The sequence below is a fragment of the Corvus cornix genome, chromosome 2, assembly GCF_000738735.6.
Source record: "Corvus cornix cornix isolate S_Up_H32 chromosome 2, ASM73873v5, whole genome shotgun sequence".
In the NCBI taxonomy this organism is placed as follows: domain Eukaryota; kingdom Metazoa; phylum Chordata; class Aves; order Passeriformes; family Corvidae; genus Corvus; species Corvus cornix.
In genome coordinates this window covers 29,868,400-29,883,717 of record NC_046333.1, presented here as the reverse complement: position 1 = coordinate 29,883,717, position 15,318 = coordinate 29,868,400, and the positions used below count along the sequence as shown (strand labels likewise).

General features: G+C 38.4%; 1 protein-coding gene across 3 annotated transcripts in view; it reads left to right on the top strand.

Annotated features, from left to right (window-relative positions):
• The window catches only part of UBP1 (upstream binding protein 1), a 36,033-nt gene that overhangs the window by 11,967 nt on the left and 8,748 nt on the right, over positions 1-15,318 (top strand). For 2 of the 3 annotated variants that reach the window (XM_039549845.1, XM_039549844.1), the window contains exons 3-8: positions 4,071-4,147; positions 6,342-6,447; positions 7,044-7,150; positions 8,352-8,504; positions 8,666-8,776; positions 9,306-9,413. In XM_039549845.1, coding sequence (XP_039405779.1) covers positions 4,071-4,147; positions 6,342-6,447; positions 7,044-7,150; positions 8,352-8,504; positions 8,666-8,776; positions 9,306-9,413 — 662 coding nt within the window. The remainder of the gene's footprint in view (positions 1-4,070; positions 4,148-6,341; positions 6,448-7,043; positions 7,151-8,351; positions 8,505-8,665; positions 8,777-9,305; positions 9,414-15,318) is intronic. The other variant, XM_039549846.1, reaches the window with a different exon arrangement.

Here is a 15,318-nt window from a genome sequence, read left to right as displayed (position 1 = left end):
CTGTGAGGAGCAGGTTGTTGTATTCAATTCCTGTGTGTTCCTTCCAACTTGACATACTCTGTGAGCTGATGGAATATTTAATGTAATTAGATGTTCAGCTGAAGCTGATTCTAGAAGTTCAGACCTTGGAGTGATGATGGTTGGTTGTTCAGGGGTTTGCAGGGTTCTTACTGTGAAATCTGTTAAATAGGTCCATTGAGAATGCATACTGGAGTTGTGGGACAGTGTTTTGAGTTGGGTGCTCTTCAGCTAGATGTATCTGGAATAGCAAAGTGATGTGGAAGAGAATTGCTTTTAAAGGGGAAGCATTTTTTAGGTTGGTTTACACAGTGCCACAAAGCTTGGAGTTCCGTGAATGTAGAGAACTGCTTGGGAGAGATGGAATCCAGCTTGGAAAGGGCAGTGAAGGTGCCTTTGCCAGCTCATGGCTGACCTGGTAAAGAGGGCTTTGAAGTAGAACAGGGAGGGAGGGAGGGAGTGACTGACAAGCAGCACTGTGAGGGAGTGATGGACATGGTTCATAAGCAAAGAGCATGAAAGGGAACACAGCATCAACAAAAGGAGGCTTAAACAGGGTCATCTCCAGCATTTGCATGTAAGCAAGTAACTGCCTGTAGAATGTCATTCCAAGGGAACACCAAAGCCCTTTGTGGTAAGTGAGCGTGGTGAGGTGCCTCTGAAGTGCACACATCTGTAGTGCTATTCCTCATAAAGATGAGGAATTAAGACATCCGTGTGATCTTGGCATCATGGAGTCATGATGGGATGGCTTGCAAAGTGTCATATTACAGTGTGGGGATATTGGCTCTTCAGGAAAGGCAGAGCAAGAGGATAAGGGAGGGGAAGTTAGGCATTACGTGGGAGAACAGCTGCAATGTCTGGAGCTCTGCAGAGGGGATAGGTGATGTGCCAATTGAGAGCTTATGGGTAAGAATTAAAGAGTAGGACAATGTGGATGACATTGTAGTGAGTGCCTGCTGTAGGCCACCTGACCAGGAAGAACAAGTAGATGAGACCTTTTTTGAAGAGCTAGAAGTAGCCTCACATTCACAGGCCATGCTCTTAGTAGGATGACCTCAACCACCCTGATGTCTCCTGCAGGGACAGCGCAGCAGAGCATGAGCAACCCAGGAGGTTACTGGAAAGTGCTGATTGACAGCTTCCTGACCCAAGTGATAGAGGATAGCTCTGCTGTACCTCATGAAACAGGGAAGGGCTCATTGGGGTTGTGACTTTCAAGGTCAGTCAGGCTTGTCCACCTTCAAGATGGTGGACTTCATGATTCTGAAAGAAAGAAGCAGGGCAGAAGACCAAGATCACATCTTTGGACTTCAGGACAGCAAAGTCCCATGGGATAAAGATTTGGAGGGAAGAGAGGCCCAAGATAGCTAGTTAACATTCAAGGATCAGCTCTTCCAAACTCAAGAGCAGCAAATCCCAATGAACAGGAAGTCAGGCAAAAAATGGCAGGAGGCTTGCATGGGTAAGCAAGGGAACTCAAATACAAAAGATAGGCATACAGAACATGGAAGCAGGGACCGGTAACCTGAGAGGAGTACAGAGATACTGTCCAAGCCTGCAGGGATGCAATCAGAAAAGCCAAAGCCCAGCTGGAACTGAATCTGGTGAGGAATGTCAAAAGCAAGATGGTCTTCTGTAAGTACGTAAACGGGAAGAGGAAGACTATTTAAAATGGGCCCCCTGCTGAACGGGACAGAGGCCATGGTGACACAGGACATGGAAAAGGCTGAAGTACTCAATGCCTTCTTAGCCTCAGTCTTTTCTGGTATCACTGGTCTGTAGGAGTCCTAGGCCCTAGACATGAGGGGAGAGTCTGAAGCAAGGAATATGTGCTCTTGGTGGAAGAGGAACAGGTCAGGGAATACTTAAGCAAACTGAACATACATAAATCCTCGGGTTCTGATAGGACGCACCCACAAGTGCTGAGGGCAGTGCCCTATATCACTGTGAGGCCACTCTTGATAGTTGTTGAATGATCTTGGTGACTAGGAGACGTACTTGAGACTACAGGAAAGCTAATGTTGATCTTCAAAAAGGAGCCAGGGAACTACAGGCTTCCTGGGAAGGTGATGGAGCAATGTTTCCTGGGAACCGTTTCCTGGTACATGAATCATCATCAGGGGTAGTCAGCACAGGTTTCCCAAGGGGGTATCATGCTTGGCCAGCTTGATAAATACCTTCGATGGACTGGGTGGCTTGGTAGACCAGGGGAGGGTAGTAGGTATTGTTTACAAGTGATTTCCTTCAGTAAGGCTTTTGCTGGTTTCTCCCATAAGATCTTTACAGAGAAAAGAAAAATGGGCTGGATGAGCATCCTTTGAGATACTCAGAACCAGCCAGGCTTAGTGCTGGGCAACTGGCTGTAGGTGGCCTTGCCTTGAGCAGGGGGATTGGCCAAGATTACCTCCAGAAGTCCCTTCCAAACTTGAACATTCTGGGATTTTTGTGACCGAATTACCACAGATTCAGTGTGTAGCAGGGGGCAGTTACTGTCCGTAGCTTGTGTTGCCTTGCCCCTCTGGCTGCTCTCCAGGAAAGAGCAGAGAGAAAAGCATATATAGGTCTCATATAGGGATGGTAAAAATCAGTGCTGTGGTGCTTTTCACACTTTCAAGAGCAGCTACATGTCCAAAACTCCAAAATGGAATGTATCTGTTCATCTGTCTTGAAAATTTCCAGACCTGTTTCTACATTTTCAAGTCTTGTATTCTTTGATTTTTACCTTTATCAAATCTACTGTCTTAATATTATTTTGTACCTATAAAAGGTTAGCCACACTTCTTGAGGAAACAAGCAGAATTTTTTTTCTTCACCCACCTCCCTACCTCCCAAAAAAAATGTTGAGAGAGAACAGAGAAATACTTGAGAAAGTTTATTAATACTGCTAGAATTGAAAAATGCTGACGTTAAATACAGTTGAACTTACATGTTATAGCTGTGTGGGTAGAATAAGACTGGTAATTGAACGAATCACACTAACAGGAAAAGTTTCCTCCTGCTATATGTAGGAGGAGAAGTTTTGTATTTTTTACTCAGCTGCACTAGGTGAACATCTGTTTCGTATGGATTTATGTCATCAATAACTGTATCAATGTTCACGTGATGCTTGGGTGAAGAAAGCCTGTATATGTGTAGAGTATATCCATAAATATGCTAATTGTGTCCAGCAAAAAAACCCTGAAATGGTCTATAGTTGGAAGTAACATCAGTCTATGAAAACTGAAAGGAGATGAAGAAATCATTTGCTCATTCACAGGGTTATTGCCTTGTAGGGCAACTCAGAATGTCTTTTAAGGTGTTATACATTGGACCGTAAAGGTAGCCTGAAAGGCAGTGTAGGTGAATATTTTACTGCATTTCATCTTAGTGAACATGTTTTAGTTGGGGAGATGTGATTTTGCAAATTAATATGTGCTCCTCATTCTGGAAGGAAAAAAATCCTTGTAGTTAAATAAATTGCTACGAGCTTTGCCTCTTTTGAAGCACAACAGTTTATCATATTCACTGGAAAGGTAGGTTTGCTCATACTGTTGATATAACCAGTAGCTGTCTCTTTTAGAGGTCTATTTCTGAAATCTTACAAAGCATAAAAATTATACAAAGGCAACAGGTACATGGACAAAATTAAACATGGGAGAACAGTATTTATGTTTTGGGAAAAGTATAAAAACTCTGCAAGAGTTTGTTTTGGAAGACCAATTAATGGTTCTCAGTATGTTGCTGTTCATCAGTTCTAAAAAAGAAAGGAATTCAGCCTTGAAATGTTTGTCTTCAGACAAACAAACAGAGAAGCAAGTACTTACACTTGACGCAAAATTAGATAATTGAACTTTGAAATTATCTCTAGTTTTAGAGGGACCAAAAAGTTTTACTTTGTTTTGTTAATTTGCATGCTGCGAAGCGCACGTTGCTATCTGGATCTCTCAAACTCAGGTTTCAGGTACTGGTGTCCTTGTCTACTGTGAACCAAAGGTAATCTAAATGCATTAAACACAGAATAGCCTTGTGCTCCTACTCTTTTACTGATGCAGGTTTTTTTCTCTTTAAAGGTCAGTCCTATGAGATACGGATGCTAGATAATCGGAAAGCTGGAGACATACCAGAGATCAATGGAAAGCTGGTGAAGGTGAGTTTTAAGTTCACTAGATAGCATTACTAACAAACAAGAGATTGTCTATTTTATGGATTTTTTTTTTGTGCTGTCACTAGGTATTTGGTCAGAATATGTGGACCAGCGATGTTTACAAATAAAAACGTATGGATATGAGTATCCAATGCACACTTGTGTGCGCTGAAGACCTAAGTATTTATGCACAGCTTAAGATAGTTGTCTGTAGATTTTGTGTCCAGTGTCTTTTGAGCCATCACATTGTCCATTTCAAGTGATTAGGAGAGGTGACATGAAGGTAGAGGATCATTTAGATAGAAGTGGAGGTATTGTGAGCATGTTTCGTAAGAAATGTCGCAGAAAACACATGGAGCCAACCTGTGAGTTTTGCCGTAGTGGGATATTGGAGATATATCCATAGGAGAATGGATCTCTAATTTTGCTGCTTGTTGAGCTGTTTATTCCACAGCTGAGCCCCTTTCCTCAATTCCAGGTTTGTCTCCTTGTACTTCAATGTTAGTAGAAAGTACTGTGGATCTGAGGTATTGTATGAGCTATGAAAATGAGGCAAACTGAAAAACTACCCAATTAAGAGTACGAATGATTAAAAGAACTGATGGAGGGGTTTGGATTTTTCTTCTAAGGACCTGATGATTATTGATTTTATTGAATTCTCAAAAAAATCTTATTCAGGTATTAGTAAAGAAGGGAAAAACTTCAATTAAAGTCACTTTGAAAGTGGTGCTGATAAATGCACCAGAACAGTGTGCCTGGGGGAGGCTGAATCTTTACCTGCCAGCTTTGGGCTCTGTAATTTGTCAACTTTGGCTTGCTTGCAGAGTTCTGTGCCTTGTTCTTAATTGTTTGTGGGATGCTTGTTCAGGGATCATTTCAGGAAGAATTAAGCATGAGCATAAAAATGAGATTTGAGAATTGTGTAATTAAACGTTTTACAACCTGGCATGGTGACTTGCTGTAATAAGCATGTGGACTATTTTGCCCCCTTAGGTGCTATGTCCTTGTAGCCCTGGGGTGTCTCTCTGCTGTAATTTCCTAGGTTTGTATGTGGGTGATGAGTTGTTTGGTAGGTAGAATAGGGTAAAGCAGCATAAAAGTTTAGAAAAGTAAATTCTACCACAGCAAGGTGTTGTAATGCTGCATCAATAAATTCTCCCCTTCAGACAAATATTGGAATCCCAGTACTTTACCAAAGAAGTCGTTTCATGGCATTGAAGGTGGCTGTGGATATTTCCAAGTTCCAGACTTGCCAGTTTGCAGTGCAGAAGGAATGGTGTGTTTGTGTGTGTTTGTACGTGTACATGCACGCACACATTTGCTTTCTGTTATCTTTGAAATAAACCCAAGGAAATGCAATCCATCTGGAAGAGGCACTCCATTTAAAAGTTCTTGGGTTTTCTGGACACTTTTAGCTGCTGTTAGTACAAGGAAGACTAGAAAAATGGAAAAAAAAATGCAAATTTGTCTGCCATCTATTTGTTGGGTAACAATCAATGTGTACAGTAATTTTCCCAGCCTCTGTGTAACAAATTGCTTTGTATGTGCATTAATTTAGCAGCACCAAAACTGGCCACAAAAATAGGTATTGTTAGATAATTGCTTCTAGCTGAATAAAGTTAATTATGTTGTAGTTGCTCTGGATGAATATTTCATCTAGAGTAGTTGAGAAAGTTTGGAACTTTTTATTTGGAACTTTTAAATTCTTTCTATTAATTAAAATCAAAGATTTTTTGTAAATATCTTACAAGTACTAGGAAGGGAATTTCCTATTTCGTTTCTTAAAATGTGTTACCCAGTGAAAGAATGATCAAGTAATATTCACCACTTTTCATAATAAATGGAATCTTTGGTATTTGCTTTCTTAAATAATTTGGTGTTGTCTACACAGCGTTGATACTGTGCTGTCAGTGTTGCTCAGTTCACTGTATGTAATTCATAGTGACCTTTAGAGCATCTGATCAGATGTCATTCTCCCTTGCATTTTTACCACATTTTCAAGTATCTCCTACTGCTCAGTTCTATTTCTGTGTTCTGGAATATTTTGGGATACTGATGGTTGCCAGAATTTTTGCTGTATATATGTATTTATTGGCACTGTGGCTATTTTGGGGTGTTTTAGTGCTTTATCTTTAGGCTGTTTCTAAACGTGTAGTGACTCTGTGGCTCATCACAGGCTTGTTTTCTTCTTTTTTAGAGCATTATAAGAGTTGTGTTCCATGACAGAAGGTTGCAGTATACAGAGCACCAGCAGCTAGAGGGTTGGAAGTGGAACCGCCCTGGGGACAGACTTCTCGACTTAGGTACAATTGTTTCTATTTGTTGCCATTATAGAATTCAATTTCCAAATTTAAATTGATCACGTTCACATTTATGCTGGGGCTGGTGAAAAAGGACAGACCAGATTTTTGGATGCTGCTTTGTCATAATGTGTGTTTTGAATATAAATGTTCTTACCACTTTAACATTTTTTTCGAACTTTTAAGTGCTGTTAAAGTAAGATAGCAACTCTGCAACCCTACACGTTTGATAATCTTTCTAATTTCAGTTGCTAAGTGTTGCAGTAATTAGAACACATGCAAAAGTAACTTTCTCTATTAGACTGTGAAAATGGTACAAACATGGTTTTGGTACTTTGTGTAACTTGATCATTTTTAGTGCATGACTTCAGGGGTCGCAGCAGGGGAGGAGAACGAAAAAGCACCCAAAACCTTGAGCACTCTGTATGTTGAATATACTAATATTCTGTGTATCAGTTCTAAGAAACTGGTCAAGCCACCAAAGCCCACATTTTTCCATCCTACCTTGTGTATGCTGATGGTAACCTTTTATTACAATTTATTTATAGTGTTTTCTTGCTGCATGATTGTTCTGAAATGTATGCTACTTATTTTAATAGATATTCCAATGTCTGTTGGAGTCATTGACATCAAGACAAATCCAAGCCAGCTCAATGCAGTTGAATTTTTATGGGATCCAACAAAATGTACATCTGCTTTTATTCAGGTTTGAAACTTTATTTGACTGGATGTCTGTGTTTGGTGCCTTTCAGGTCACAAACAGCAGTATATTTGAACTGCAAAGCTTGATTTATTATTTGTGGGATGGCCATTAAATACTATCTTTGTGAAAAAACACAGGTTCACAGGTCTGTTAGAGTCCCTAGCAAGATTTTTCTGTTTAATTTTGGTTTATAGCAAAATATAGATAAAAAGCTTTCAAAAAGCTCTTTGAAGAAAGCTCTCATGGTTAAACTATTCAGTTGTAGGAAGTGTAAGAATTAACTTACATTCCTCTCAGTAACTCTCACTACTACTTCCAGCAGAAGCTTGGCTTAAGGATTCAAAATGAAAATTATTGTCCTACAAAAAAAGGGTTCTAAATCAGACACTCAAAAAGAGGTTTCTTACTATGTCAGTAAGTTTCCTTATAGGAATTCTATTATTTGTGTATTTGATATTCAGGGCAACTGAACGTCCTTTGTAAATTATTTAGATAGAATGCTCATATTCACATTGCTTACTTTTGTCTCGGATCTGATTTCATTATAAAAAAAGTATAGGTGTAAAGTTTCAGGTAGCAATATTCCTTACTCTGGCTGTCAAAATAGGTTAAATTCTGTATTGTCAGTAAATTAACTTTGACCTAGTACAATAAAAGATACTTTTTTTAGTAAGAGTTACATAATTGCTAAAATGTGGTTATCTTGAAGAACTGTGAGATAAATTATGGAAATTTTTTTAATGCATTTCCTTATAAGAAAGATAAAAAACTGAAAATGGAACTGATATTATGCAAGTATAATTCACTCATTCTAAAGGCTCGCTTAAAATTCCATAAGGAAGCAAAAAATTGGGAGCACTGTCCAGTGACATTGTTCATAATTCCTTGTATTGCCCTGATTTTCTCCTTAGATATCCTTAAGGGGTCTTTATAGCTTATAAACCCAGTCTTCATTCTGATGTAGCACCTGAAGCAATTACACACATGATTAAAAGGTCTGTGGACTTTTAAAGGAGTTGGGCATATTTGAAAATACCCTGAGATGAGGGTGCATGAGATGAAAAACTCTTCCAGTCAGTGACCTTTTATAGCTCTGCTAATACTTACAAGAAGCTGTTTATGTGATGTGTGTAACATATAATAAAGTTCATGCCTGAAATGCTTCTGAGGGTCCTTTTTGTTTGGTCATTGGTTTTTTTTTCAGGTACATTGTATCAGCACTGAATTTACCCCTCGTAAACACGGAGGAGAGAAAGGAGTTCCTTTTAGGATTCAGGTTGACACCTTTAAACAGACTGAAAATGGAGAATATACAGATCATCTGCATTCAGCCAGTTGTCAAATCAAAGTTTTTAAGGTAACATTAGAAAACAGATCCTTAAGTCTCTAAGTAAAGTTCTCATAAACATATGGGAAATTGTTATATTACTGCTTGTAATGGTTCATGTCCGAGATCAGATGTCAGTTATAAAACCATATTCCACTTGTGTTCATGTTCACATAACTGTTCATTTTTAGCCCAAAGGAGCAGACAGAAAACAGAAAACAGACAGAGAAAAGATGGAAAAGCGAACTGCGCATGAAAAAGAGAAGTATCAGCCTTCATATGACACCACAGTTCTTACAGAGGTAACAACATAAAATTGCATCTGCTGACTGAAGAGATTATATGTAGATACAGCACATTACTTAGCTGCAGTCTTGGAAGGGTTGGGGAAGAATTAGTTCTGCACAGATAAGCTTTTTATTTGACAAACTTTTCCAGCAAGCAGCAACATGAAATTTTAAGATTTTGTTTAGTAAACTTGGATTTAGATACTCAGTAGTTGCTTGTATTAAAACACACTTTAGATTGAACACTGTTTGACTGACTGTACTGAACCCTTGAGCAAGACTTTTGATACAGATTTCAAAATCTTGCAGATGAAAAGGAAAAAAAAAGGGGGGACTCTAAAGTTTAATTTCCAAGTTTGAGCTTCAAAGTCTATTTTTCAGAGATTACTGAATTTAAGGCCAGAGCCTCAGTAGGTTTTTTTATTAAAACATCAGTGAGTTCTATGCAGTTTTCTAAATATTTCAGAAGTTTTTAAAAGGCTTTTAGATCTTTCCTCACTGTATAATGAAAAGAAATTGATCCACATCTTTGGTGTTTGTCCAGATGAGGCTTGAGCCTATAATTGAAGATGCAGTTGAACATGAGCAGAAAAAGTCCAGCAAGCGGACTTTGCCAGCAGACTACGGTGATTCTCTGGCAAAGCGAGGCAGTGTAAGGGACTTCTGCTTACCTTTTGATTATGCAAGATACCTTGTGCAGTGTTAGATATAGGAGAAACTTCCATTATGTAAAGTAAAAATACTTTGATTGCTGTGTCTTAATTTTATTCACTTCTATGTATCCCAATTACTCCATGTTTATTTTCAGCAAAGGAATCCTTCCTAAATCTAACACTTAAACTGTTGCAGAGGGACTGTGTAACTTAAAAGTCAAGAACTTTCAGTTTATATGGCATTAAATGAAACAGCTTTTTTCTTTCCTATCCATGTGTAATTAGTGGAAGTAAGAACAGTGACATTTAGTGGTTTGTTCCTATTTGTACTTAGATTCAGTAGAAATTTTCATGTACCTCAGTACTTTTAAGAAGCCACGTTGTATTGCAGATGCTTCTTAGTGATATTTCCTTTAGCTGTCTACATACTGTGCTCCAAGCAGGTTTAATGCAGTTCAGAAGAGTCAGCTCATCTTCATGATCTGTGTTAATGTTAACCCTATATGTGCACCTCAGAAGGAATCTGACATGTATCCTGTGCCCTCCCTGACATATGTCCTGTGCAGTCGTCCTGCCAAGGGTTATTAGCATTTTAGATTTCTTAAATGCTGTTCCTTAAGGAGGAACAATTCCACATCTTTCATTTGGCAGGTTTAAATGTCAATTAATAATGTGACTGTGGAAGGCAATTATTTGACTGTTCTTTAAACAGGCATACTGTGTTGAAGCTCTTTCCAAACAGTGCTTAAGCAATGACTGTCTGACTTCTGTCCCTCAGGCATGATTTGGTTTGTATTTATGATCTGTGAAAGTGATGTATAAGGTTTTACATTTAGGTTTTAAAATACTTCAGCGTATGCCTCTTGCTGTTTATAACCCATGCAAGTGGGTGGGAAGGAACAAGCAATATTAGTCAGATTGGTTCTTTGGAGGATATTTGGATTTTCTGTTTTGTGAACCCAAAACTATTGTATGCACTACGCTGTCTGAATTTACCTTCTACTATTCTTGACTGTTGGGTTTTTTTGGTTTTTATTCTTTATTTTAAGGTGCACCTTTATGATTCTTTGGCAGTACATTCTTTTACTTGTTCCAGCTGGCCCTGGGGGAGAGGCAGGAGAAAACAGGCTTTTATCACTTTTGCTTATAAAGCATTTTTTGAAGCTTGTCCTTGGATGGATTTCTATGTCTTTCTCTTCTCGTGCTGTTACAAGTATTTCATTGAATGATTGTTGCTTATAGGAAGAATAATAGAGAAAGGTATTTTTAAACAGGTAAGACAAATCCATTGTCCAGAGTAGGACAAACCTTAGCTAAATCCTACCTAGAAGTTGTCTAACCCTTCCTTAACAATCTCTTGGAAGACTAAGCTTCTATGAAGTACCTTAATTCTACATTACCTCAATTGTAGTGAAGAAAAGGTTAGGTAGGACATCACTGGACTTCTGATGCCTTTCCCAAAGCACACAAAGGATAACGACCCACAGCCTATTTTGAATAGCAGCTATGTACAGCTTTCCTTCTCTTAATTGTGCAGGTCACTATTCCTGTTTCTCATTTGCCTGTGATAAAATGCTGTCTTGAGATAATTTGGTCAGTTTGTTGAGACCATTTTGAATTTTATCCATGTTACATGAAATCCTTTCAGCCTTGCTAACTTGGTATTGTTTGCAGATTTCAACACATGGTATTTCCATCATTACAATGATTTTTATCATTAGCAAAATTATTAGAAATCACCAAGCCCATAAAAAATACCAAGAAGCACTATTTTTTCTGTATTCGTAGTGAAGCCTTGGTAATTGCTATGCACTCAGTACTGGTATTAAATATAGAAGTTGAATGTAAAACTTGTTTTTTTGATCTAGAAAAGGAGTATCTGATCTACATCTTGAAGGCCAATTCATTGGCCTTTTTCTCTTGTCACCAGACAGGCTTATTCTTGTGGGCTCTGTAAATATGGAACCTGTAAAAAGGGGTGATAAATTTTCTACTTAAAGCAATTCTGTCCTTGCAAATCTGTCTTCCCAAATGTGGCCATCGGAAGCTTTGGCTGCTTCCAGACTTGCCGGAGACGTGCAGATCAAATGTTCCGTATATGCGGTAATGTTGTCACAGAGGTGCTGAGACAGAAAGTGAAGATGTGTTTCCCGATGTTTTAAGTATGAGTTGGACATTCTTTCACATGTTACGTGTTTCTATATGATGGATCTTTTTACTTCGCGTGTCCTGTTGGAGCTGTAGCTCTATTAGAGAAAAAAAAAACCCAAACCGGAATTATTTGGAATGTATTTTACGAGATGCAGTCAAGACTGCTGACTGTTCCTTAGTCTGTGCTGCTTCCTAGATGCCCAGAAATAGTACTCTGTTACCTTCTCTTGAATTCCAGACATTAATGTTGATCCAATCTATATTTCTCTGCCTTTTTAAAGCTGTGAATTCTTATCCTCCTACTACACCTAACCTAACCTTTCCTTTTCATTATTGCCTTTTGCATCACATTTTGTATGTTGGCTTTTTTATTTTACCTCTCCCAAGATTCTGCTGTTTTATTTGTTAGATATTTCCATTTTTGTTTCTTTTTTTTCTTTTTCTCCTATGTGATTATTTCCAGCTCAGTCACAATTGGATTTGGACAGATTGGTTTCTTACTATGCTTTCTCCAGAAAATCATTGAATCTAATGTGTTTTCTTTCCAATTTAATTTGTATGTGTTTCTAACACAAAGCAAGGAGTTTGGTGAAGCTTCCTTTCAGAATGGTCGTTCTGCTCTGCTTTTCTGTCCTTTCAAAGAACCAGAGGGGTTTTTTTCTAACTACCATCACCCATCTTTCCCTTATCACTTATTTTCATATGAATACCATCTAGATAAGCTTTTCCATTACTTCTCTGAATTCACCGGATGTATTGAAATTCAGTACATTCACTGCAGTTTCTGCAGTGTTTATCTCAGTATTGTCCAAACAGACAAGACACACAGTTAAACTGTTTGTTAGACTCTTCTTCAAACTATGGAGTGTTAACTTTTTCTGTAAATATAAACGACTACAAATTGAACCTTGCCTTCTGGACCTCAAAGGGGATGTTTACGTACAGGTGACCTTCATTCAGGGGTCATTTTATGAAGGAGGCACTTTGTTTTCTTCTTAGTATATAAAAGTTAGTGCTTATGTAATGAAAAAGGGAAAAAACTCCACCAGTTTCTGTCCCCTGCTTTGAATTTGTAAAAGTGGGAAAATTTGTGTTGTGGTAGTTGGGCCTTCGCACTTTTTTCTGTCTGTGGTGTTTTGGTTGATTTTTATATTAGTGTATATTATATGTCACAAGCTAGAATATATACACTACTATTTGATTAAACTTTGTCAAATGGTCATTTTTTGCAGACAGAGCTGATTACAGAGCACATGGAAGTTAAAAGACTTCCAGGTATAGACCTTGAAATAAATTGGAACGTTAAGTTATGGACGTGAAAGATTGAAAAAGCTCCGTACCATGTATAAGAAAATTGATGCTTTGTTCTCTAAGGAGGTGCTGTATGTCCAAGTATATATTAAGTCTAAGTTGGAGAACAAATTAGACTTACTGTATTTTGGTTTTGTATTTTGTTTTCATGTTTATTTGAACATAGTATGGAGTTCTTTATATACTTTGAATATAGTATGGAGTTCTTTGCCAAGGTTCAGTTTTGCTCTCTTGTAAGGCACAAATTCGGGCAGATTCTGGTACATTGGGAGTAGGAAGGGATATTACATTAAACCATGGCTTAGAATAACTTGAGATTTTGCAATTCCGCTGCAGTTAGGAATGTTCTGAGTTTAAATGCTGTATGTCCTAAATCTGATAAGTCATACTTAGAAAGATTTCTTATCTCTTTTTTTAACTCAGAAAACTTCGTAACTTCATTCATGGCCTATACAGAAGGCTGTTCAACATCTGAAACCAAAATAGTTTTCTCCTTCTGAATTAATCCACGTTTGGAAATAGGACAGTTTCTGGAGTATAGTAGTATCAGTAGCAGTGTGCTAGTAATGAAGGGCAGTTAGTCTTGAGACCTCAAAAACATGATCTTGGTAAATTCATCAGTATATATTAGTTGTTTATTACAGGTAAAGATATAATGCCACTCTTCCTTCTGTGAGGGCTTTTTGTGGAGTTGAATGCTTCCTTGTGACAGGGTGACATTTTCTCCTAGGTTTGTGTCTATTGGTCAGGGACTTCTGTATTAGCATCATTAGCTTGCTGAATGTCCTTTGGTTAACTCAGTTTTGGCTTAGGAATATAAGAAACATCCTGATCTATCAGAGCACAAGGATGAAGTCCAGTGTTCTGTCACTGACAGTGACAATGGCAGCTGCTTTTTCAGGGAAGCAGTGTCACTTTCTGTGATCCATTTCCCTTGTAACCCTCACCGCCCTCAATCCAGAATCGTCATGCAGTATGTTAGAAAAGACATCCTTGCTTAGTTTTTGTAGTGTTAATGGATTTGGTGGCCAGGCATTTGCTTAGTCCAGTTTGTGAAGTGCAGGACCTTTGTGCATGAGAGTGATTCCAAAAGCATAGTCAGCTCAGGTGAATTGCTGGAAGATTTTCTTGTTCCTTGAACCTTTCAGAATTATCTCAGTGCTCAAATACTCATTTTTCCCTCCGCAACCTGTAAGACAGAAAAAGGAGAATGGAGGCAATAGATGTGTTGCAGTAGTATTACATTTACTATTTATTTTTTCTTTTAACCAGCCTGTTGAGTCTCAGTGGATAGTTAGTGGTGTTTTTGCTGGTATAGGAGACAAGCTAGGAAAGCAAGTTTATGGGAGAAGAAAGGCAGCTTGCTTCAGGTTGGGATTTTATTTTTCTGAATACTTCAAATGTGCTTCTTCCTGGATTTAAACCCAGAGCTTCGTTGTGAAGAACTTCAGCTGGGTTTGAAGGACAGAAACACTGACTGCAGTACCTACCTTGGGAATGGCTCAAAAGTTGTTCTCCGGCACCAGTGCATTCTTCTCTGCCCCTGAATTTAAATATATGGTGGCTAGAATCTTGTAAGGGAATGGTGGCCAAGGATGTGAAACTTGGATTTGTGTGTCCACATAAACATCTTGGATTAAAATTTAGGAAGAGAATGTCACAAAATCTAAGAATTTTAATTGCACTTCCAAAATATTTCAGAAGAACAAAGTTAACATTACTATGTTGAGCTTTGATTTTAAAATTACAGCTTTGGACCACATATTTAAGGAATGAAGGCTACTTCTAACTACCTGATGTAATGTAACATTTTTAATGTAACATTAAAATGAGCTTGAGAAGAGAGACAACAGGTGGGAATATACAGAATTGGAGGAGGAAAGTGTCACCTTGCAAGGTCATAGAGGAGCATGCTCTGTGCAGGGGGCACTGTTTGGTAGCCCAAAGGGTGGCTTTGACCACATAATGAAAGACTGGACACTGTGGCTAACAAAAAGGCCTGCTTTGAGTCAAATCTTGGACAGATAAAGGAAGTTCCTCATGTTTAAGCTATTTGCATGCAAGACAAATTTATTTTAATTCCATGTGCCATGCTGGGGAACTTGCCATCTTATGCTGACAAGTGAAAAATGGGGTCCAGCACCGAAATGTTGTTAACTCTCTTACAGAAGATGCCAGCTGGTGTTCACTTATTTACTGTTTCCCCCAGACAGAGGAAGGATTTTTCAACACAAAATTGTTGAAACAAGTTTCCATTGATATTAAGTCATAGTTCCCCTCCTCCTTCCTCTCTGTTCTACAGGGCCGTGATACAAATCTGGAAATTTCTTACGAGGTGTTTAGCTGGTGCATGATAAATATATCAGAAATCTTTGTTGTCTTAACAGGCATGGTCTTAGCTTACCTAATCTTGGGCTACTTGCTCATTTTAATCATGTCTTT